The sequence below is a fragment of the Chelonia mydas genome, chromosome 16 (genome assembly GCF_015237465.2).
Source record: "Chelonia mydas isolate rCheMyd1 chromosome 16, rCheMyd1.pri.v2, whole genome shotgun sequence".
In the NCBI taxonomy this organism is placed as follows: Eukaryota; Metazoa; Chordata; order Testudines; family Cheloniidae; genus Chelonia; species Chelonia mydas.
In genome coordinates, this window is record NC_057857.1 from 22043406 (window position 1) to 22069594 (window position 26189).

At 41.6% G+C, this 26189-nt stretch overlaps 1 protein-coding gene across 15 annotated transcripts in view; it reads right to left on the reverse strand.

Moving 5' to 3' along the window:
- The window catches only part of DENND1A (DENN domain containing 1A), a 372477-nt gene that overhangs the window by 27159 nt on the left and 319129 nt on the right, over nucleotides 1-26189 (reverse strand). For 7 of the 15 annotated variants that reach the window (XM_037879472.2, XM_043530797.1, XM_043530792.1 and 4 more), the window contains 2 exons: nucleotides 24263-24394; nucleotides 2091-2150 (listed from right to left, as the gene is read on the reverse strand). In XM_037879472.2, the coding sequence (XP_037735400.1) occupies nucleotides 2091-2150; nucleotides 24263-24394 (192 nt within the window). The remainder of the gene's footprint in view (nucleotides 1-2090; nucleotides 2151-24262; nucleotides 24395-26189) is intronic. The other 8 variants (XM_043530795.1, XM_043530794.1, XM_043530791.1 and 5 more) reach the window with 2 other exon arrangements.

The following is a 26189-nucleotide window of genomic DNA, read 5'->3' on the forward strand; positions in this document are numbered from 1 at the left end:
ATTTCCTGGCAGCGAGCAATGGGAGGCAGTGTTGTGTGGTGGTTGGGCCTGGGCACAGAAGTCGGGGTATCTGGAGTCCCCACCTTGGACAAGTCACTTCCTGATACCCACCTTTGCAGCATGCTCTAAGATACAGAGAGGGAAAAGCACTCTGTGCAAAATGTTATTCTTTACGCTAAAAACATGTGTTTTATCTATTAAAAACAAAACAACAGTATTTATAAACACATAATCTATGGATTTAGTAAACTTTAAAGATAAAGATATCAATTATGATAATCCCCCCCAGGCACTTATCACTTAAAGCCACATTATGGAAGCTCTGTATTCTTCTGAGTACATGCAAATACAATGTATAAGTCATACTTGCTGTAGCTATGCATAGTTACTGGAACAAAAGGTCTAGAAATGTATACTTTAAGAGCTATTTTAATCATACACATTTATCGTGATTTTCCTTCTGATGAAGGCAGCATTCCAGTTGCATTTGTTAGCACAGGCTGCTGAATGCAACAGGAGCTCTTATTACTACTTTCTAACCTTTTATTAATCACTTTGGGAGCAAAGACAGTTGACACAAACACATCATACTGAAGACTACTAATGTACTACATCTGAGAGATTAAACAGATTTGGCAAGATCTGCTTTGATGCAATACACTATTCAAACTGAAGCAATACTGTTCAGAAACATTTTGTCCACAGAAGTCCCTGCGTGGCCTGATGGCACACCACCAGCCTAGAGCAGAACAAGAGGAATGTGAAGTGCTACTTGGAGCCTCTGGTTTTAGAAACAATAAGGAGAAAATTTTTTCCCTGTGTACCATATCCTGGAGGGTCTCCGATATCAATTACATTCAAGGAGATGCATAAGCATAGTTAGCACTGCCTTTTATACATGTAGAAGGGACGTGTACAATGCAGAAATCCATAACAATGACTCTTAAGCGCCACACCCACAGTTACAAAGGAAAAAACCATGCCATCTAAATATAAACTTAGGAACATGCACTGAAGGTTAAAAGTGAACCCACACCCAAGTGCACTGGTTAACCTGCTTGCCTGCACATCACAGTGACTAAACATCTTTAGCAAGTTTTAGCAAGACTAGATTTGAAAACTTGCTGAGTTGTTTTAAATATATACATATATATGGAAGCAAGTAGAGAAAGCATTGCCTTCTGATGAAATTATGCTCACTGGGCAGAAATCTTAAATAGAATTAAATACCCTCTGAGTTTGCTGCAAAAACAACTGTCAGCTTGAACTGACACCAACTTATTTCCTTTGGTAAATAACAGTTACTGCCTCAGATCTAGCACAGTCTCCATTTTTAAAGGCATCTGGAATAGTTAATATGCAACAGTATGGCTACAAATCAGTGTTTAAAATAGAAAACTGCTTAGACAACATTTCCTTGCCTAACACAGGTGCTGCACTGATTTCTGTGTAGCTTTTCTGTAAAAGAGGCATTTGGTCTTACCAAGATGTTGGTGCCTGAAATTTTTTATACTATATACAATCAAATGGATCTCCAGCTAGCATTTTAAATCAGCATTATGCACATTTCTGTACAGGGCACAATGTGGTACTGCCCAGATACAGACTTCCTATTCTTTAGACCTATCCAACTCAACGACTCTGGGAGGAAAAATTTAACAATCAATCCCAATGCATTTACAGCAAGACCTGGGGAAAATAAATAACTTAGTGTCAGATTTTTGCTTCCTTTCATATTTATGAGTTTAGTGCAAGTCTTCAAAAGCTCACTGGCTAAAAACGTATGTCAGCCTAGAAGGATTTTTGGTTTAAATAATCACTACAAGAGTAAAAACAAATGTCACACAATGGCAGCATCAGCTACCTGCTGAATTGACCTACAGCCGCAGAACTTGCCGAAGAAAAGCAGAATAAAAGGCAGGTCCCAAGGTTGTGCCACAGCAAAGAAGGAGGCAGTTTAGGAGCATAATTCCAGTGTTGCTTTTTGCAAGATTCAACAGTCCAAACTACCAAGATTTAGCAATGCTACTGAGAGCGCGATTCAGGCAGTGTTAAGCTGCGGCAGTGAGGCAAAACTACCAGCTACTCACGGGCCTAGATGAACGCTGTATCTTTGGAGGAGGCGGTCGAGGTGGACGTACTCTTTGCTGCTGTATCAAAGTGGAAACTTAGTAATCAGTACATTAAAATATAATCACCGCACATGAAAATACCTTTGATTTTGTATCAATAGCAGTCCAAATGGACAACAGCATGTGCTTTAACCCCACTCCATACTAACCCCAACTGGTGCAAATACCTTTCAAACACAGGAATACTGTCCTGACCAGTAAGCAGAAAGAAATAGTAGAAGAGCTCTGTATTGTTAGGGTGCATGTCTGCCTCCGAGGTGTAAGCTATACCAGATGAAGCTCAGCACACAAAGCTCTCTAGATTAGACTGTCCAAAATGTATTATGACTTGAGGATAATCAAGGTGCACAATAACTGATCATTTCAAGTACTCTAGATGACATTTCAGGATAGAAAATTGGAGAATGATAGTATAATTAGCTTTTCTTCCCTAAGATTCCATGAGTGATTTTAGTGCTCACATAATTCAGGGTATGTCACTAGAATAAGAGACTGGTGGCACAGCCACAGCTGGCCCAGGCCTTCACAGGGTCCCAGAGTTCAGGCTCCAGCCCAAGTGCCTACATAGCCCCGCAACCCAAGTCCCAGGAGCCTGAGTCAGTTGACCCAGGCCAGCTAGGGGTGTTGAATTGCTGTGTAGATGTACCCAATGCGACTGAGGCCCCGAATCAGTAATGCATTTAGGCTCAGTAGACCACCTGTTAAAATCAACTGGACTCTTCATGTGCCTGAAGTTGAAGACATGCTCAAGAGCTTTGCTGATCGGGGGCTAGGTGCAATATCTAAAGCCAGGAATAGAGTGGACAGAAGCTGTGCAAGCGTTCTACATTTACTTCGGTCATTGCACCTGCAACCCCAACCTACTGTACCAGGTCCTGGGCCTAACTTGGAGCAAAAACTACTGAAGGGCAAGCCTGTGTGAGGTGGACAAATAAGGACTAGGATGGAATCCGTCAGAGTGATCAGCACTTTTGAACAAAGACATACGTCTCCAGAAGTGAAAGGTCAATGTATTAATTAAAGGTGCCTATTTTGGTCCCCATAATTTTAAATTTTGTGTTGGCCAAGTCCTTGCTGCTGTAACTCTGCTGGAAATACTCCTATTCCGCTGCTTCTGATTACATAGCATAATAATAAGCTTCATACAAGCAAGATTTTGTGTGCACCCTACTGTTCTGCAGAACTAAGACTCAAGTGAACCAGGTGAGTTGAAGCTGAATTAAAAGACCCCAAAAATTCCAAGTGCATTTTAGTGCTGAGGACTTGATAAAAACTAGAGTGGAATGTCCTTCTAGTGATTGCTTAAATGCATATGTGCCTGGAGAGAAATGAACAGAAGCCTGCAATAAAGTGAATACAAGAATTTCTATACATGTCTGCTGGGGAGAATAGCAACAATTGTATCACTACCTGAAAAGTACCACACATTCTGCAGACAAGACTTCTGTCAACTGTATGGAGAAAGGATACATACAGGCAGGGGGAGTCAGATTCAAAAATAAAGTCTACTCGGCCAGGTTAGTATATTTCATGAAGATGAAGTTTCCATCACTCTATCTCAGCAGCAGTTCTCAACTTTCTGCTGGAGTGCCCTTTGCTCTGGACTGCAGATGGACATCTCCTCCCCCCATACTCCCACCCACACACACTGCTCTGACACAGCTCTGCAATCCAGCCCTTTTCTGTCATTCACACTCTTCTTTTCTGTTCTCTTGATCCTATCCAATGTATTTAAAAAACACATTTTCCATTTGCTGATTTTTACTTTATTGTTTGCTGCCCCACCCCTTCCCAATCAACAGAAGCCATGGGCTCGGGCTCTGTTAGTGGTTCTGGGGTGCCAGGCAGCATGCATTGTCATGGGTCAATTCCTTACAATGATAAGAGAGAAGTCTGGGCAGGGGAGTTGATGCCAGAGTCCGTCCATGCAAATGCTTCCAATAGAAGTCATCATAGGAAAAAAGGGATTCTCACAGTGAGGTGATGGCTCCAGATTCATGTAGCTTTCTTTCCCTAACCAAAATTTATTATTCCTCTCTTCTACTCCACTCCTCCCTGGGACTAGCCTGGGCTCCAGTCCATCTTCCCTCCCCATCTGCTCTGGCTTGGAATTTCTGCCTTTAATATATTTAACTTCCTTCACAGAGCTTGGGATATTTATTTTTTATTAGGTTGTAGCAGTCTCATACCTTCCGCAATTTATTTTCCTATTCGTATGCACAGCATTTATTACCTTAGTTAGTGAACCTCTGGCTCACCGAAGAGGAGCAGCCCTGTATGATCGCTACAGTATTCTTTTTATATTACTTGCATTTTCTTCTGTGCTTACATTTCTGTTTGCCTCCTGCATATATATTTTGTTTTTTATTTGTGTAGAAAACTTAAAGAATAGTACCTGACAGAACTGCCACGATGGAATAGTGATTTAGGAAATCTTAGTGTTTTCCTGATGCCACAGACTGAAGGGTGTTAGGAAGGTCAGTAATTCTATTTACCAGGGCGGTTTTAATTTAAAAAAAAATGGCTTAATATTTCTTATCTAACGAAAGAAAAAGTCAGTCAGTAAAATGATATTAGGCAACATTTTCAATAGAAGTTGATGCTACCACTTCTTCAGAATTAGTTCATTTCACCAGCTGCTTTTCTTTACTATAGTCTATTGTGGAAACCATCTTTGGTTTAGGATCTGAATGGCCTTGCAACAGCAAAATCCAGACAAGTTTTAGAGAAAACACGGCAAGACTATGGCATCAATAGCATCAGCTGAGGAGCCAGAACCAACAGTTATATTGTTAAATCTTCTGAAAACAGGCAACCCCTTCCGAGAGGGACCGACCACACAGCATCTCAGGATTACCTCCTACCGAGATGATCAATACACTGATCACAGCCATTGCAAAGGCACATACAACTGAACATTACTTGCCCACCTTTATTACTCACTTGGTGATTTTGTCGGAGAGAATGTGACAGGATTCATTATATTACCTCTTCATATTGTCACTTGCTAACAAAGAAAGGCAATGGCAATAAAGCAGGTTTAATTCCTTTTATAAAGGCTATCCCTCCAATCACGCTGGAGGATGCACCATTACTTGCATGCCTTTTTTCCTTCATGGAGTTATTAACGCACACTGTATAATCTCCACATACAAATCAGAGAAACCCAGAGAAGGCTCTGAAAGGAAGCACACAGAGGAATGACAGCATCAGGGATATTCCCTTGCAGCAGGAACTGGAGAAGTTGGTGGATAGTAAATGATTTCATTTTTTTCTTCTTGCCTATTCGCAAAAATAATTTAATTCTTCTGTCTGTCATACATCACTTAGTATTATTTCAGCATTGCCAACCCTGTTCAACAGTCACTAGTTAGATCTCAAAAAATCATGCAAATAGCTTACAAATTATGAGATTAAAAAAAAGTAAATGTTGGGGGTTCTTTATTGTCGTCTGGCCTGAGTCATTAGGGTGAACTTGGATAACGTTTTCAAGCTCTTCTCAGAGTCTCTGAGGGCTAGAATCTTACTTTTTAAAAAACAAAAATGAGATTCTGACCTAAATAATTTGACTACAGGAGCTGGGGTTTTAAGAAAAACACAAATATTGCAAGATTCATGATAAAATCACAAGAGCTGCAACACTTACATACAGAGGTTCCCCACCGTCTGCCTCTTTCTCGCCCTTGCTCTCTGTCTGGGCAATTTACATTGGCTTTTTTAACACCATATTATGCTGGAAGCTCAAATCTGATGTTATGTCCACTATCGTCTGCATTCTCTTTCCAGTATTTCTTTCGTCCTTTAATGTACTTTCCCCTCAACACCAGCATTCATTCACCCTGATGCTTTTCTGCACCTTTTTGTTTCACTCATTACATTCTTTAGCTCCCTTTCCCTTTTCCTATTAATGTTATGCACATGTGCAAATGTTTTGCTAGATCAGGACCTTAAGTCACTGCTGGAAGCCAACCCAGGATGGATTCATCACTGTGTTGCCATCAGATGGCTGTTCATTTGCATTTGGTGGCCACAGCCCAGCTCCCCAGTGGACACATATCATCCTCATTCCAGGTGACACCACTGTTACTAGTTTCAGCAATGAAAGGAAACCCTGAATAGGTTACAGGGATTTTACTGTCCCTCCCACCTCTGGAGTTGGTACCTCCAATCAGGGTTGGGGCTCATTGGCAGGTAGAGTGAAGCTGGACTAGACAGCACAGCACAGCACTTAGTGGTGCTAACAGGACATGGAGTGTCTGGCCTGGCTATATGTACAGTTGCTTGCAGATGAGCCAACCTCTAACTACTGGGGCTTAGGAGGAAACTTCACCTGGGGACAGGTTATTCCCCTCTGCCTACTGCAAGCTTTCTTGCACTTTGTCTGAAGCAGCAGGTACTGGCCTGTATTGATGGCAGGATACTGGCTGAGATGGACCCTGGTCTGATGCAGTATGATAATTCTTATGTTCCTATGAGCAGCAGCACGGATGGACTCCAGAGAAAATCTCAACCAGCTACTCTTTGGTCAAAGATGGGTGCTGTGATGCAGGGCCTTGGGGGAGGGGAGGAAGCTTTGTTCTTTCCCTAGACTACAGAAAGTATTCCATTAGAATGCTCCAAATTGCCTAAGGCTAGAACAAGGCTTGATTTGAGACAAGCCAATGCACATCGTGTGCAAGTATCATTTTTGTTCCATGAGATAAGCACAAAATCCATGCAAGTGAACATGAAAATTACCATATATATTGCTGTATAAGCCAAGAGATTCAGGCTGAAATTCAAAGGCCACAGGGGGAGGAAGAGAGGTGTGGCAGGGGAAGGGAAAGAGCAAAACACCAAGTTTACACCAAATGAGAAAAGTAGCTTCACAAGCATGCATGACATTTAAGACGCAAACTCTGAAAGCTCCCATTTGGCTTATACATGGGGCACTGACTTCTCATTGAAATTAGAGGCCCGTTTATATGCAAGTCAGTATATAAAGTACATGTTATGCTGGAACAAGTTGCAGGGAGGAAGGGAACACAGAACAGTAAAGTACCCTTCTAAAGAAGGTGGGACGCAAATACCCCTTAAGATATACCAATGCATACCCCAAAACACAGAGTTTCCTGAACAGGCAAAACAACACAGATGTGGAAGTTCTATTTCCAGGGGCAGTTATTCCAGGAATAATGCAGCCACAAAACAGGCCAGCACCCACTGCAGTGTAGGTAGTGACAAAGTTCCCACAATACCTGCAAGAATGGATTAAGACAGGATATGTGAATCCATACCTTGGGCTGGAAAGGGGGTCTCTGAACTCCAAAGTCTGGATCTAATGATTGAGGGGCAGGGTGGTAAAGACACACACAAGCAGTGGTGGAGCGTACCACAAGAACTGGGGTAGAGGTGATAGCAGAGAGCTGGGAGTTCTTTTGTAGGAGAAGGGGGTGCCTTGACTGGATTGAATTCAGGCACCATTTACTTTTGATCCACCAACGAATGATTGTTCCACTCAAAGCCCCATGTTGGAAAGTGCTTATTTGTTTTCTAAACGGGTCTTATTTATTAAGTTTCATTTTAAATATAGGCTTACAATCAGAACCATTCAGCTCTTATGAGGAGTGCTTTTCCAGAGCTTACTGATGAAGCTTACTTCTTTGTACATATAATTATTAGAGACAGACAGGCCCATTAGATCATCAACAGTCCATACTTTTGCAAGTGCAGAACTGCTCCTTAGAATACTACTTCTAGTGATTTATCCCGTCGAGTTTAAAATGGCTCTAGTGGCTTTCACCACTTCCCATGGCAGCCTATTCTACACACCTAATAGTTCTTACAATTAAAAAGTTAAGTCACTTTAAGAAAATGTCACTTCAGCTTTAGAAGATTTTGGTTTCCTTGAGGTTCCTCAGGAGGAATCAGTTTATAACAAATATGTCATAACTTACAGAACTGTAACCCAAGCAATGGCAATTCAAAGCCTGGCCCCAACAGCCTGATCCGGAATTCATCTCCTTCACTTAAGTGCTGCTGAAAAACCAGATCATTGTGGAATGCTAGGTCTCTCTCTCTCTCTCTCTCACACACACACACACACACACACACACACACACACACACGGCTTTTAATCTCTGAACCTTTCCTCTGGTCATTGTTGAGATGAAAAAGCAAGACCACATATCTATGGCAGCATGGTTTCCAAGACACTCACACTGACAAGTAACTACTATGGCTAAATCAACATTGTAAAGCACAACACAAAAAGAACACGGTAAGGGCAATAGAAAGTAATTGACATACAGGTCTACCAGAAGATAACAATTATTTGCCCTTTGCCAGAGCCTCATTTTTAATGTTGATGTTAATATCTGTCACCAGGATGGGATAAGTAAGTATATTCATAGTATATGAAGATCATATTTACTAGAATAGCATCTGATTGAAGTTAATTTATTGATGCAGCAAAACACATTGTTTCTAAAAGGTCAGCAGGGGAACTGGTGTTGGAATATCAACTTAATTACCTGTGCTGCATGGATGAATGGGTACAACACAGCGCATGGCTGCATTACTAAAAGCAGCTAAATTACCGTATTAGGCATGTTTCAGAGTAGCAGCCGTGTTAGTCTGTATTCACAAAAAGAAAAGGAGGACTTGTGGCACCTTAGAGACTAACCAATTTATTTGAGCATAAGCTTTCGTGAGACAGCTCACGAAAGGTTATGCTCAAATAAATTGGTTAGTCTCTAAGGTGCCACAAGTCCTCCTTTTCTTTTTGCGTACTAGGCATGTTCTTGAATGCATGTACTGTAGAGCCTTTTCTAAGAAGGGAAAAGTCTAAATTAGGATATTCTTACTCATCTCTATTTACCAACATACTTTCTTATTCTGGATATTTTCTTAATTGTGTTGTTCCAAACATTTCTGAAGTGACAAGACACTAAGCAACTTTACAGAAAACTAATTCTTAGATGCTTAGTGGGCGTTGATTTACTAATTATTAGACAAGTCATTTTAAACCATAAGCTGCCTGGCAATAATTCTTAGAAATTTTTACAATGCAAAAGGCACATATTTGAAAATGATATAACCAAATAGATAATAAAATAATTTATACTACATCCATGGAATATAACTATTTATTTTTTCACACCAGGGAAAACTTTTTAAACAAAAAATAATTTACAATGTGTGAATTAACAGCTGGCAAGCAGATTATTATCTCAAACTATAACTGGGTAGCTCTGTTGCAATAAAGCAGTTATTCTTCAAAAATGGTATTGAAAACAGAGCCTTTATCAGTAGATTAGAGGTGTTATTTCATTTGCAGCAACAAGTGCAGCTAGAAAAAGCTATGGACAAAGGCAGGGCAAAACTGTAAACAAGAAAAAGTCTGCTCATTGGCACATGCAGTAAGAAGTGTTTGCTCACAATCACAGAAGTTCTAATTCTAGAGGCAAGAGGGGAGGTATGTTTAATGGATTCCACAGCAGAGTTTCTTATACATGAAAATCATGGCCATCTCAAAAACATAGGACGGTTTTGGAAAATGTTACTATGTTTTAAAGACAGACACTGGGGCAAGAGATGGACTGTTCTGACTGTATCAACACTTACTCTCTTTAGAAGGGTTCTAATATGTTGATTTTGGAACGTGAACTGGACACGCAATAAAAACTGAGACAATAATCATGCTGAAAAATGTACTGAACCAAAAACGATGCAGTAAGGAAAGCAGGTGGAATCTATGAGGCAACTGCTTTATAATCAGTAGCGCATACACTATTTTATACACCCTTTCATATGCAGAGCTCACAAATTGGGATGACATGACTACATATATTTTTAATTCGTACGTCAGGAACAGAAATCTCTGTGCTTTAAACAGAGGTCTCCTTCCTTCAGTCACATTAGAGGACTGGAAGAGTAGCACAAACAACTAAAGAGATACAGAGAAAGGTGACACCTCCCCCTCCACCTGGCTTGTCCTAAAGATGTGCCATGAACCTGTGATGAGGGAGAGAAAGTGTCACAATTAAACTCTCTCATTAGCTTAATGAGAGGGACTGAGAAAATTCCCTTGGTTAACAACTGGAGAGGGAAGTGAACCATTTATACGACCCTCTCGCTCCTTAGGCAACACAGAGAAAGCACCACCACTTTGTGGGCCTGTAAGCGTGCTTGGCATGACACCAACATGGGTACCTCCAGATGTACCTCTAAAGTGACAGTGATCAATAAAGGTCTTTGGAACATTCCACATTATCAAACCAGGGACCCCAATAATGTCCAGAATGGCCCCAGCCATCATGAGACTGTCGGGAGCCCACTTACTGAGATACGTAGGAGCGATTCCCCCCCCTCAACAGAACTGGGTTTTTTGAAGCTTTGTTTTTATTATCAGTTTTCTCTCAACTAGCACGATCCACCACAGTGGAAGCCAAAGGATCCTTTCTTTGTGGCTTCTCTAGGATGACAGCGCCACAAGCCTTTTCTCAGGGGAATCAGTGGTAAAGCACACAAGCTACACCCATAAATCCATGCTCTGCAAATCATCCCAGAATAGCTGGATGTTTCTTTTACATCACGTTACATTTTCATGTTTTAGTATTAAGCATACCGCCTTTTAGACTGAGAGATAGAACCTGAATCCGGGGATAGAAAATCCAGAGATCATTGCTTAGACCAGGGATCCTCAACCTTTTTCTCTCTGAGGCCCCCTTCGACATGCTATAAAAACTCCAGGGACCAGCAGGGGTGGGGAGGCCTTGGGGCAGGGGCCTTGGGCATAGGCGTAGTTTGACTTCTTTTTTTTTTTTTTTTTTGGGGGGGGGGGGGGAGGGGGGGCGGCACGAGCCATCTCCGCATGGCAGGGTCCAGGAAGGAAGTGCCACCTCCTGACTCTCCTAAGCAGGCCGACCAGCCTGTCTGGGTTGTGGGGGGAGAAGAGAGGAGAACACGTAACCAAAAATTATAACTCAGAGGTGGAGGGCTTAGCTCAAAAAGTTTTAAAACAGCTTAGGGTGCAGGGAGGAGGGAGCTGGGGCTGTCTGCAGGCACGAGGGTATCTTGGGGTGCAGGGAGGGGGGTGACCAGGGGCTGTGTGTAGGCAGGGGGTAGCTCAGGGTGCAGGGATGGGGGTAGCTGGGGCTATGTGCAGGGAGAGAGGTACTAGGGGCTGTGTGCGGGCAGGGGGTAGCTCAGGGTGCAGGGAGGGTGTAGCTCAGGGTGTAGGGAGAGGGTACTAGGAGCGGTGTGCTAGGAGGACTCCCCTGTGGTCCCGGTTCCCAGAGGGGTCTGCCCACAGAGCTGGGTCTCCCCACCCGGGGGGCTCTTACCGACTGCCTCTGTAGGAGCAAAGGGGGCTGGGAGCTGAGGAGCAGCTTCAACTTGGGGCACCAGCAGGAGAGGAGGGAACGCTGCAGATGCCTGCTCCATGGCACCAGCCAGAACAGTAGCTGCCCCGCACTGCCTGGCTCCGGCTTCCCACCTCCGACCTGGCCAGGGGGCAGGGAGAGGAGATGAGGTCGGGGGAGGTCAGGAGCTCTTGCCGTGCAGTTTGCGGGGGGGGGGGGGGGGGGAATGCCCTCCATGTCCCCAACTCTGCCCATGGGCTCAGGGCTTCTGCCCCACAGGGAATACCAGTGCTTGGGGCTCTGGGATTCAGCCCCGCAGAGGGCGCCAGGGATCAGGGCTTCAGCCACAGGGCCCCACGGACCCCTTGAAAGGGGGGGCGTCCATAGACCCCCTAGGTGAGAACTGCTGGCTTAAACTATTTCTATGGAGCATTATGATTTAAAACCAATTCTGTGTTTAAAAGTGCAATTCTATTTTAAATAGACGACAAACCACTTTCATTACAGAGTTCAACAGGAAATGTATGAAATACTGTTTTAATTATCTAGAGAAGAGAGCATTTTGTTATGTTTCACAGAATTACACATGCATATTTTTTCATAGGTGAGCTGCGCTGAGCAGACATTTTCAGTGCATGCCCCCAAAGTAGCACGTATTCTTATACAATGTTGACAGGAGGAGTATTTTGTAGTGGTAGTGGTTAATTTGTAGTGGCATTTGTGGTTTGAAGGCTCGTCAAGATGTCTGATTACTTCCCATGCAACTAGCTCCAGTGATGGGAAAGTTCACATGCTGTGTAAAAAAAAGGCAGCAAAAGAAACCACAGAAGAGGATGCAAAAGTGAATTGGGACTCTGGCCACTTGGTTACTGTAGTTTCATTTTTTTAAAATGTAGTGTGTCTAGCTGCAGTAAAAACACTAACAAAAATTAAACTCCTCTTCAGATTCCATAGTCAAACGACAGATATTCTAAGACACTGCAGGGGAATGCAGTTCTGTATGCTATACGTAGTGCATGGGTGACAGGCACCTACAGAACATAAACATACTGAGAACCTAGGGCCTTCATTACCCCAGAACACCCTACAACATGCTCAAGTTATACCCTCAGTCAAGTTTATTTTTGTTCACACACAAAGGCTAGAAGCATCACATTCCAGGCAGCTAAACCTTCAAGCCAGAAAGTTCATCCTTGGTATTGCCATCCAGTTTCTGGCTGTTTTGTTTCTGAAGAGCTTCGGCACAGGTCCCTTTCTCTGAGCCTTCCTTATGCAACATGCTTTAGCCATTAATACCTTTCAGATATTACATTTGCAACAATGCACAAGCTTATATGTGTGCATCAGTCATAGAGAAATAGATCAGTAAAACAAAGGAGAATCCACCACTTACAGAGGGACTTTCTCACAAAGCAAACACTTCACTCAACGAAATCTATTTTGACAGCAGTTTGCTGTATCCCCTCTATTATTACTGCAGTTGTTGGTGTTTTAATAAGGGCTCTATGCCCCACGGCACTCACACCCAGTCCAGCTTCTTCTGGATCCTGCAGTGAAATCTGAATCCTACATTTATGGTATCACAGGTTCCAAACCTGCACTGATAACTGTGTGGGCACAGGGGAATATCCCTAGAATCAGGGCAAGTCTATTGCCACTGATCTGTCACAAACTTAACATCCTTCTTCTATCTTCAAACCTAACATCACTTTCACTTGCATTAACAGGCAGGGAATACATTATAAAGTCAATACAGGAGCAAGTAACAGGAGAAGATGGGCTGAGAGAGAGAACCGTCTTAATTTATCAAACCACTCCTATTCTGGGTCACTAGCTAAAACAGCAAGGAGCTGTTTGAAGGGTGGGTGGGTGTTTGAAGTATGAAATCGATGAAAATTTTTCATAAATTCCAATGCTCCTCTTCCAAAATAAGACAAGTTTCTACAGAGAGTGTTTTTCCTCTCTCTTTCTGCTCTCCAATCCAAATGCATGGAGAGAATGTTTTAAAAATTCCTGGACCCGGGAATATATTTATTCCCATGTGCGAAAGTCTATCCATCCACTGTCTCAGCAGAGTTTAAAATCACAGCTAATAGGTTAACAACTGTTTTTCTTCTGCTTCAAATGAAGAATATCAGAAAGCTGGGGGAATGTTCGGCTCCCCAATTTGTACTGACTGCTCACAGCTACCTGCGATGTCTGTTTGACAGGACTGACATTTTGTACCGCTGTGAGATGGGAAAACGTGTGACATTTTTATTCATGGTGGCGTACGCCCTTGTAATGATCAGCCCTGGTCGATGTGCTTACTGCAGCAGCCCCTGAGCCCTCGGAGAACAAACAGGAACCGAAGGTGCCAGCAGTTCGACTGCCTTATTAAACACCACCAGGATTCTAACGAAGAGCAACTGCTGGAAAATCTCACTGTCAAATCCTCAAGGACACTGTCAATGCAGAGCTAACTACATATATTTTTCATTTAAAATACTGGAAAATCCATCTATGTGGTATTAAAAATAAAGAAAAAAGCCAGACTGTTTTTGTGGGTGTGTTTTTTTTTAAGCTGGTCACTTGGTCAGCTTTTCACAGGGCTATCAGGCCTAATATCAGAATTCAAATCTAGGAAATCCATGCTGCCCAGCTGATTTAAATGAATGTCAGTAGATGGATACATACTTCATTATTTTTTTAAAAGCCGTTTCTATCTAGCAGGCGGGATGCTTGAAATAAGCAGGCCTCTCATTTAAGGAATTCTAAAAACAGCACTGCCTATCTGCCTGGTTTGGCTCCAGCATTTGCTGAGGAAGTCTGTATTATTAGGGCAATATCCCCTCCACCACCACAAAAAAAATTACATTCCTTCTAAATGTACAGCATGGCGCTTTGTAACTGTTCTACTCTGTACTAACCAGCCCTGGCTCCGAAAAGGCAAATCCAAATACAGCTGGCCACACAAGCAATCACAGTGAGCTTAGCAGTTAGAAGAACTGCGTGTTATATTTCACGTAATTCCCTTTTAATCTTTCTGTTCAATCCAGGGGCCCAGAGGTCAATTTAGACAGTTCTGGCCTAACTGCACATATCCACTTGATCAGTTATATGTAAGAAACTTCTGGATGCTGATGTCCATTGACAGCCTAAGCGAGTCATCCACAAGAGCCTCTGAGCTTTTCTCAGGTTGTCAATCTAGGTGATTTGGTTAGCCTTGCATGCACTGATGTATTTATTTTATATATGTATGTATTATTTATAAAGCACAGTTGTGTTTCCATATGCCAGCAGTGATGTCCCTCAGAGTAACAGGTCTAACAAGGAGACTGTACAAAAATGTTACAGTTGCTATAGTTTGTCACAAAACCCTAGGAGGGCTGCTAAACTACAGTGTTCCTCCATACATCCCGATCCAAGGGTTATCACATTTGACTTACATGTACCCAGGGAAGTACCTTTATTCTGCACAGCACTGTAGACCAGCCTCATTTAAAGCATTTGGAATGCCAAAGCTGGCAAAACATACAGGACCTGATTCAGAATACGCATCTGTGTGAACAGACACCTTTGCCTCTGCTGATCTGAATGCAGGATTGGGGTCCTACTGTCTGTGTCACACTAGTCTAAGCCTGAGCGTCTATGTAATAATGTGAGCTACACACATGGAACTGTTCTACTAGCCAAGGACATAGCTGTCTTGGACTCATTAGAAAACATTGGCAACTGAGGTATGCACTGCAGCTGGTGTAGGTGTACATCTTCCTAAAGAGAGAGCCAGGTCTCACTTGTCAAATATTTACATGCATGAGAAGAGCATGAGCCTTTAGTTAGATAATTCCTATGCTATGGATTGTCACTCCTGCAAATCTCTCACGCCGTAAAGCTGGGTTTCACCCAAATGCGTTATTTCCCTGGTGCATTGACATTATTTTCAGTCTCTGTCTAAGAACAGTGTCACTGTAAAACAGCAAAGGACAGTTATTCTGCAACACACACCAGATGGACGACTGTTTCTGGGCCAAGTACAGTCCTGCCCCCTTTAAAATTCTCCTCTCCTGCGGGGGGACTTCCACTGAAGAACACTGAATTCCTGTTGAAAAGGATGGGGTAGAGAGGGAGATTGTCCTTTCCTACAGAACAGGAAGAATTTTAAAGGGCCAAGACTATATTTGTATTAAACCCATGAGCACTAGGCAGAGGGAGGAGAGGACCCAACCTCTGCTCACGTAAAGGAAGAGGGAGGCCACCTTGTCCATTAGTGGGGAGGAGAGGGACGGAGGCTTGTTTCCTTAATGAAGATGCCTAACCCGTTAGCGAGTTGGGAGTGGAGTTGGGGGGAGAGGAGGAGTCTGGCTCTGAAACCACAGCATACAACTGCATGAATATTAGAAAGTGAACTTGTTTCCCCCTTTGATTTCTACTTCACTACAATATAATTCCTGCTGAGACAAAGGGGAAATCTGCTATTGTTCCAATGCACCTGGGTGTGAGGGGAGTTACATGGTCCGGCAAAGCAGCCTTCATCCCCTCCTCACTTGATCTCTTTTATACTGGAGATAATCCCTCCTTCTGCTTGCCCCGGCCTTCCTGATCCAGTTCTGCATTTCTGGAATGTAGCTGGCTGTTCTTTTTTTCTTCTCCCTGATCTCCTTATGCTGTTTAATCTTCTCAAAGAAGAAACCTGCCACCCTGCCACAGTAGCATCGCTCGTTCTGCACCTCTAGAGGCAGGCCATAAAGGAGAAATGAACATGCTTGCATAGCTCCCTTACACCAAATGATCAGAACAGCAAATGAGTTGGAAATGTCCAAGCCTGCACCCCGCAAAAGTTTAATTGCCAATAAGAATCCAACTTGGAAGAGCATTCTGGGTAAGTGGGAAGCCCATTTAGATTCACAGATAGATAGCTTTAGTAATGTGAATACCCTTTCAATCTAATCCACTATTCCTGAAATTCAGTTAAAATTGGTTTCCCAAAATGTTAATTCTTCCTAATTTGCATCAGAAGTGGAATATAATCGAATCTCTTAAATAAATGGGCACTTGACAAAAGTCCTTTGCATTTTTCTCCCTTTCCATTTTATTGAATTCCACCTTTTGAAAACATAAATGAAATAAGAATAATTCTATTCCCAGATAACAACAATATTCCATACAATCTTGAACACATTCACACTGACTACAAACAATTAGAGAAGTAATTAGAACTGCCAGTATAATTCACTTCTTGTGGAATGATGCACGAAGGGAGAAGGGGCTGAACATTTCCCCAACAGCCAATGGTTTAGTCTGATCAGCCACATCAGCCTGGGTCTGTTTTGCACTGTACTGTACCCTGCGGTATTGTTAATGGTGTAAGCTCTGCAGGTTAGGAACTTTGTCACAGGGTGGGCTGGCCCTTTAAAGGAGCTGGAATCAGTCCCACTTGTGCCTAGTTAAGCTACCTCCCAGATGCTGGGTTTGAAACCAGGGGTCAAGTGCTTGTCCTGCAGGTCAGCTGCCCTCATATAAGAAGCAGGCAATCAGCTCAGTCACAGGTGGAACAGCAGGGAGACTCCTGCAGGAGACCTTGGGAAAGGACCGGGGGGAACTCCAAAGCAGCTAGGTGGAAGATCTGGCTGGAGACGTGCTGTGTGGGCTGGGGCAGAAGCGTGATCAAGAAGAAGCCTGGCTTATCAGGTCTGAGTGTGACAGTTAAGTTTTGGACAATAACTCCATCCTTCAGGAAAGGACTAAAATCTGCTGCTGGTGGGTCTTTTATTTGACTGTGTTGGCCCGTCAACTTGGGCTATTAGATTTGGCACACTTCACCTACTGTCCAGTGCCATGCAGTTGATGGGTCTATATAAACCAACACAGTTGCAGAGGAGATACTGAATCATGACAATTACCTGTTAAACAAATGGATCTGTTGGACTAGGAGAGATCATGGCATACCTTGACTTACCTAGGCTGATGAGAGTGAAGGAGGCATGTGCTCAACTTCATATGCCAATAGTTTCAAGCCCACCCAGTAAGATTTACCTAACAACCTCCTGCCCTCATCACACATCCAGCATTGCAATTTATATACACACTCATTAAGCAACCAAAGACTTCTAAGTATTCAGAACAAATTAAAAATATTTAAAGCATTCAGCATCCATCCTCCTGGCTGTGCTGCTGGAGACACCAGAAGGGATTATCCCTCAGAACATCTATCACAGCAATAGCAGGCACACCCATAGCGTGGTGGCTCAGCAGTACTTCGCCGCAGAGAAAAGTACCTCTAAGATGGCTCCATAGCCACCTCTGCCTTGGTGATAACTCTACATAGTGCAAAGTTAAATACATTTGAAATAATTATGAAAGTTTATTGCTCAATAAAAGCTCATCATAATTCAGAGAGATGTTAGGTGTTTCTTCCAAACCATTTTAAATGAATCTTATTAAATTGGAATAACCCATCCACCCATGAGATTCACACTCTGCCTGAGACTGATCGTGAAGGTCATGCAGAGGTTTTCAGCTGGTCAAGTACGTAGCGGCCCTTTTATTATGTGATAACAGTTCAGTGAGAACACATTGCACTGCTACTCTGCACTGGCTCCACTTCCATTTCCTGAGATGCTGCAAGGTCCTAGTTCTAATCTTTGATATGCTCAAAGCCTTAGTTACTTCAGATGGGGTGTGGGTGTCCTACCCAAACATTCACAGTGAGCAGGGACATTGTGACTGTTTGGGTGAAATCTGCAGAAGATAGGATCTGAAGGATTTCAGTGTAAGGATCTAGACAGCAGAGTGAACTACCACTGGAGAGATTAGGATAAGCATGAGTCTTGAAACCTTCAGGGCACAAGGCAAGATTCAACTGTTGTGGAAGCTTTCCAAAAACAACTACAGCATGGCTAGGAAACAAACAAGTGACATCAATCCAATTGGCAGCGGGAGGATGGAAAACATCATCCCCATTGGATGTTATGGCACATTTCTTAATTACATGAATGGTACCTAAATACTATGGTGAGGTACCTATTAGACGTGCACATAATAAACAGGGTTTGAAGAAGCTGCACTCATCAAAGGAGCAGCCACCTCCTGGTGGTATGACAGCTTAGTATACTAAGCTCCCCAGGACCTGCAGGGGTAGGAAGAGGAGTGGCAGAGGGGGGCTTTGCGAGGCTAAGGAAGTTTTGTGGGTGAGCCAGGGCATGACCATTCCAGCCCTTTCTTCAACCAAGCTGACTGAATAAAAACAAATCCAGTATTGGCTGAATAAGTATGTGAGAAATATTTATGATGCTGGATATAAGTTGAGTTCCTCGGTCATTGGCCATGATAGTTTTCCTTGTTCCCTTTTTTCTGAAAATAGACTAATAGTCACTAAATAGGTGGCAGCCGAACACATTCAGGAAACACTAAATCCATAATCAGAATCACCTGATTTTTTCATCTCGATGCTTGTGAGCATGTCCTGAATCTCACTTTTCTCCCAGCTGTCAGTTTTCCTTCCATTTTTAAATTTACTGGATCTCATGCTGTGGCATCTTTGTCACTTAGTGAACTTAAGTTTGTTTTTCTAAATGTTTTGTGGCCATGATGTGATAAACTCAACTTTCGAGATTGGGCTATTAAAGGTTAACATGTTCTAAGAATCCAAATGACATATCAATGAAGGAGGATGGTCTTGAGGTGAAAGCACCACTGTGGGACTCAGAAGATGTTTGTTCGGTTCCCGGTGTGGCCACTGATTTCCACGTGGCCTTGGAGCAAGTCACTTCACCCTTCTCTGCCACTGTTCCCCACTTATAAAATGAGGATAATAATTTTTTAACCTCCCACAGCGGTGTTGTGAGGAACTCAGGAAACACTCAGGTAACTGTGTGCCAGGGATGATGTATGTGCAAAAACAGGCAGATTGATACTATCACATTATCCTTGCAAATCAATGTCCCATCAACAGACAAACTTAAAACAAACTGAGAAGGAAAGAGGAAGATGAACTATTTGAACAACTTTGTTATGAGAGAAACACAGTAACCCACATAACAAGTTCTTTGATCTAATCTCTTCCCCAGGCCCCATTCCTGAGGCCAAGTGGTTCATAACTGCATTATGGATATGGTTTAAGGAAGAATAATTAACACTACTCATGGATCTCATTTCAGGAACTTGAGGAGAGGTGGTTGGAGAGGGTGAGGAAGCAGCTGTCCCTATAATTCTGGGGCTCACTTTCCCAATCCACATTTTGAAGGAGGATTGCTATTGGATCAGGTTGTTCTATAAAGTTAGTTTGTAAAGCGGGAGGAGAGATTTTCCTTTCACAGCATGCTACTAACTGCTGTGAATGTGGTCCCTGTATAGTCAAACTTTGTTTTTCCTGCACTTATGTTCATATTGCACAAATGAAAGGAAAGCAAAGTCTGAATATAGGGGCCATCAAGTGTGAATGAAATCTATTCCTTAGTTCATATCAAGATCCATACACATGTAAGATCATGGAAGTCAGACTGCATTTACCAGGTTTTCTGCTTCTTCAACCACAACATGAAAAGATAATTCCCTCTCCCCAGTTTTTTTGGCAGTAATAGTGATCTGTAAATATGGCACCTATCCAAAAATTTGTATGGGATGTAGAAATGGCTACTTCTGTGCAAACAGAAAAAGAATAAAGTTCAAGATTTTAGCACAGCAGATCTCCCCCCTCCCCAAGTTCAGTCCTGTACCAAGAATAAGAGCAAGCTCTTTTCCTAGCGTGACTGGAGTTACTGCTGTAACTCAATTTTTCCCAGTAGCATAACATTTTATAAATTGGTGTGCGTGTAGGGTGGGGAGGAATTAAAAGCTCCTCACATAACATCACTTCTGAAATCTATCAGAGTTGAAATCCAGACTGTAATTTATCTGCTGATCAATCAATTATGAAAATTGTGAAGTGGCAGAGCCCTGGGGCTGTTTAACATTAGGCTCTATATGGTGCTCTCATCACCACAGCTCCCGCATCAACAACAGACTAGTGATGGAAGCTGAAACTTCCAGCAAAATCACACAACTCAAGCATCACTAACAAAAATTCAGAATCTGAAAAATGCTATAGGAATGTTCAGAGTCAGATATTCACCCTTATTCTCTGTTTTGAGCATAAAAAGATTAGATCTATGCTCTACCCAGAGAGAAACAGTATTTTTGCAGGCATGAGTGCTTCAAATGTGGGAGAAGAAAACTGAGATTTTGTTTAAGTTCTTCCCAGACATTCTAACCAATAATCACAACCTGTATCATAATGGGTCCAACTGCTTCCAGTTCTATGTCTTGCCAAACATCCAATACAGCCATGTGTATAGAAGAGACATGTGGAGAACAGGCTACGGTGACAAATGGAACAACACCTATTACAGACTTCAAATTTAAACTCACAATGTAAATCACAAGGAACAAGCCAAGAGTTTATCTGACTATTTGCCTTTTAGTATTGTATTTATTCCCAACAAGGGTAAAGGATAAACCTGTACCATCTACCTGGAGAGAGAATGGAAAGAAAAGCTACAACTTCTAGGTCAGCAAACCTGCCCTGTATGCCATTTGCTACAGCTGCTCTCATCAACCCTGTTCCAAAGTCTATGTTAGGTGCAGGATAGGCATTTTGAGGCCCACATCATTTATAGCCATGGCGAGCAATGTGGCAGGGTGGCAATGGTGGACATAAATGTGTGATGCAGTCTAGTCTAAAGCTTTAAAGCAAGGGAAAGAAAGTGATCCCTGTGAACATTAAGGTCAGCAAGCAGTTGGTAGAGGAAGTATTTTGCAGTGGTGCATCAGACAGGCAGCCTTAGTAATCTAAAGAAATGAGGTGACAATCCAGCGTCCTGGATCCCTCAAATGGTTTTTTAAAATTATTCCCCCTTCTCTCCACTGGCTAAACACTCGGTGATTTTGCAGCCATTGCCACTATTATTTGTTGGACAGCTTGTCTGGGTTCCTAGTGCATGATGGTAGTGTCTTCTACCTGAGTGACTCTAGGGCTAGGCTCACAGCCACAGTCCTAAGCAGAGAAGAAAACCTATGGAAGATAAAAGGAGAGGAAAGGGGCTGTGATTGTCCCATCCTGTAATGACCCATTACATAATTTTGTCATTCATATGGGCACCAAGGACAGCTTCTCTCAATCTCTGGGCAGTTATAGGAACAGAAGTCAACAATTTAACCGAATTATCTACCCAAATTAAACACCCCCGTAAGGGGATGCCTGATAAGTAATTGCAAAGCAAGATGAGATATCTTAAAAATCTCTATGCTGCAAAATCTAATAGTTATGAATCTAGATAATAATACTGGATAAATTCTCAACAGTACTGAACAGTTGAGCATTTAATATTTAGCCTCCTTAAGATGTTTTACTTATAGTTTTTGCAAATTTAACAACTGCTAGTATGGACACAAAACTATAAGAGAAATGCTAGAAACTAACTTAAAATAGGATGAGATATAATGAGTTAAAATTAAAGGTTGCTGCTGGCTTCCTAGCCCATCCCCCTTTAACTAATCTGTCATGTAATGAAGAGAAGCACCAACATAGGACAGCTAGCTGCCGGCTCACTTACAGCAAGCTGATTAAGAATGTTCAACCAACAGCAGACTGCAGACCTTTCCAACGAAAATAAATAGACTGTATGCAAATGTGTTTGTCACTTTGACAGCATGTCTCAATTAAGGCATATCGCTGCTGTTGGTAGGCTCTGGCGCTGCAGTGGTATGGGTGAGCCAACTGCATTACTGATACACAGGGCTTGACCCTAATCCGCATGCATGCATTTTAAAAAATTCTGCCTTTACCACATACACTAGCATAATACTAGCAGACATGGAAAGCAAGTGACAATAAGAAAAAACCCTCTTTCATCCTCCCCAGTGTATAAGGCCTGCGAATGCACAAACAATGCTTATTTCAGCAGTTTTCATGCCTTTTTAATCAATTTTTCCCCCCTCACTTATTTTACAAGGAGTTAAAAGCGACACTAAAATCTCCCCCTTTAATCACTAGTTAGAGCTCATGTACCATTTAAATAGTAAAAGTTGATTTTTTTCAAAGCCTTAATTTTTATTTCCTAAAACTGTACTCCTTTCACCCACTTGCCTGGAAGTATTGTTTAATTGTCTATATTGTGTGGCACTATGATCACAAGGAAGATCTGTGGAAGGACAAAGACTGTAAGCAAGATAGCTCTAGAACTATCAAGTTACACAATTTTTTGGAAACTGACATTTGTAATGTAACGACAGTAATAAGCGTTTAGCAAGTGAGCCTTTCACCTTTGCCAGTGGTTCACTAAAGCTGATGTGTGTTTCTTTTGACAGAGAGAAAGTGATCTTTAAAAAATCTGAAAGTGATCATACCCCTGCCTGCCACATGATTTTGGGTAAGCACTTTCCACTTGATTATCTACGTTATCTACCGAAGTGTTGGGATGATCCCCGCTCATGCAAATGTAAAAGGGTTGGCGGGGGCGGGGAGGGTTCAGGATTCCCAAACAAAAATGTAGGGCTTGCCTGGATTTCAGAAGGTTTTTAAAGAAAAGCAATGTTTTCCTGGTGGATTAAGGTGGCTGCATTTCTTCAGTAGCCCCAAACCCCCTCAACTGTACAAGAGCAGAAAATAAATGAAAAATAAACCACCACTTCAAAAATTGAATTGGGGCGCAATCTGTCTGAGAAAACTTCCAACAACCCGCATTTAGCACAACAGCCAAAGTTCTAAAAGCATGCAATCAAATTCTAAAATGATAAAGAAAAGGAAGATCAAAAGGAAAACTGAAAATAAGATGCTGTAATGAATTATTGCTTCTTATGCATATGTAGACACAATTTAATACCTAAATAGTAAGAAATCTAGTTATATTAACTTGCTAGGCATATGCTTTACTACTACTACTATCATTTACCTAAAATATGGCTTGCCTGTCATTTTAGAACTTCCATTTTCTGATAATGCACTGTTTTTTAACCGTATTAATTCCAAATTTGTCCTTTAAGAAACCAGATAGTCATTTCTGTGCTCTAATGAGCCTCAGAGAGAAAAAAAGGTAAAAAGATCAGGAATAACAGAGGACATTGAATACAGTGGCAAAAATATCTTTTACAAATAAAATCTGTTAATGTAAGCTATGCTGGAAAGCGGATTGTGAATACTGTGTGTTTTTCCATTCCGATTTTAATGATTTGATATAACATTTTCTACATGATTAGTTAGTATAAAACCAGCTATTTTTGTAGACACATTGTCAGAAACATAATGAGGATATCTCATATTTGGAGCTCAACTGTCGATATTGAAATACAGAGCACTATTAAATTGATTTTTTCCACTGGAATTCATTGCTTTTAAATTTTGAAGTCTGCTGAAGTGATAATAATAATTAGGTGTTCTGCGCTAACACCAGTGATCTGCTTAGATAACTGAAGACACCTGAGATAACGTACCCTGTTGCACTAAAGGGATGTGGCATGATGCACACTCTTGGAACAGGCAAAATAGTTCATTATTACACTGCTGTAAATAAATGGTACATACTCTTGCAAATAGATCTAAAATATAATTTGCCTCAGAAAAATACCTTATACAAAAAGGAAACTACTGAAACCACTAAACATGATAAGAGCCTCCCAAACGTGGAAGTGAAATGGAAAATAAACCCAGAATGATGTAACTGATCCGTAAAAATTAATGAAAAGGCTAACACGAACAATCTTTCAATTAAATATTAAATATTTTTGCTTATCTATAACAAATACAATTTAAACTAATCTAACATCACCTACCTGCCCAAAGTGTACTGTGATTGGTCTTCTATCTTCTCTGAGTTTAGGGTCCTTCTTTTCACTCAACGGAGAAGGAGCTGTCCTTGGTAAGGACTCTTCTGGTGTTGCAGAGCATCCATTCTCAGCAATGTCCTGTATGGTAGGAAAAGGTGAATTACATGGCCAGGAACATTCCTGATTAAGGGTAAGAGGCAGAAAGGAGGTACTAGAGGATAAAGCTGACTAAGCATTCTGATGTTAGGATGAAAATTCAAAAGCAGAGAAAATAAAACAATTAGCATAAAACATTTCATTGTATTTTGTTAATCACAGTCTATGTGCAGAAATCCCATAAAATACTAAAGCTGCAAACACAAACATTAAATACCAACTATATTAAATAAAATGTGTCTGACTTATACAGACAAAAGCCAGAAATGTGAAAGGTAGGGCTAACATAGCTCTAACTCTTGCATTGTGAGAATAAAGACAACACCATGAGGAAAGGTCTGAATGCAAACTTAGAAACTGAGCTTCCTTGCATTTTGTACATTTAAGTTGTACCTTTAATATAATTTTATGTACTTACATAGAATTCTGTATAACAGAACATTTATCTATGGAAATACAAGCTCAGGTGTAGTGGTATTAAGGGAGCAAATTCACAGCTTAGTTAGTTAAGCAGGCCCACCTGTGGCCAGTGTTGATGATGCCTTGAAGAGTATACATGTCACAACTTGCAGCCTAACATCAGTTTCTTTTTGACCTAAGTCCTGATCTTAAGCAAAATGAACAAGCAACCTAGGTTACAAGGTTTGGTGAGTGTGTGTATGGTGTGTATAACATAGGAATATAAAACATAAAGAATGGACTTGGAAAAGACAAAGGCATGCGGACATCTTACAGAGAATCAAGAAGATGGAAAGAGTTGGTACAATCAGTTGAGAAATAGTCTGCAACATAGTGAGCCCAAACCTTAAATCTCTTTGCAACAATGTCAAGGAAATAAAGCTTGGTAAATATAGAGGGAAACCTGCACACACTGTAGCTTTGCAAGACTGACCTGAGGTTGGCTGCTGACACAGACATTGCTTTGACGGAGTGACCTTTGACATGCCCCCTCAAGTTTCAGTATCGCAAAAGTATAATAATGAGACATGTAAGCTGAAAGCCAATTAGAAATGGTTCTTTTGGACACAGACTGACCTAATGTGTTTGGGTCAAGTGAAACAAAAAACTGGATGGACTTTCTAAGGGGCTTTGTCTGCTCCACATAGAAACTGACAGACCTTTTTAGATCCAGCTGGTGGAGCAATGGTTCACCAAGATGGACATAAGAGTGGTGGGGAAATTAATAACTTGTTAAAGTGAAACCATAGAAGGAAACTTTTTCTAGGTGTACAATTCCACCTTCTCTGGATAAAATGTAACAAAGTCCAGCATATTAGTAACAAGGGCCTGCAACAAACACTATTGTGAGAAAGATAGCTTTCTACAAAGGATACAGAACTTCAACTCACCGGAGCCAGCAAGAGGGGACCTTATCAATTTTGGAGCCCCATAACACAATGATAGTATATATTATTTTGAAACATAAGATGCACATGAAAGTAAAATGCAAACTGAAAACAAAGCAAAGGAAAAGCAGCTTCAAGGAAGACTCCTGACTGATGAGTGAATCACAATAAAAGCTGTGAGACTATTGCAAATCCCTGAAGTTTTTTCCCCCTTATGGGTCTGCTACACTTCTCAGCTGATGGCACTGCATGTAGGGGAGAAGCAAGTGTTCATTAAGCACTCTCTCCAGTGTTAGAGAATACACTAGCCACCATTTTGCCTTTAATTTTAACATATTTCTGTTTGAGGACATGGGCAAGGGATCTGTTACAGATTTCATTAGAGAGGAATTCATCATGTTTTGATTCACAGACCAATTATCAGTGAACAA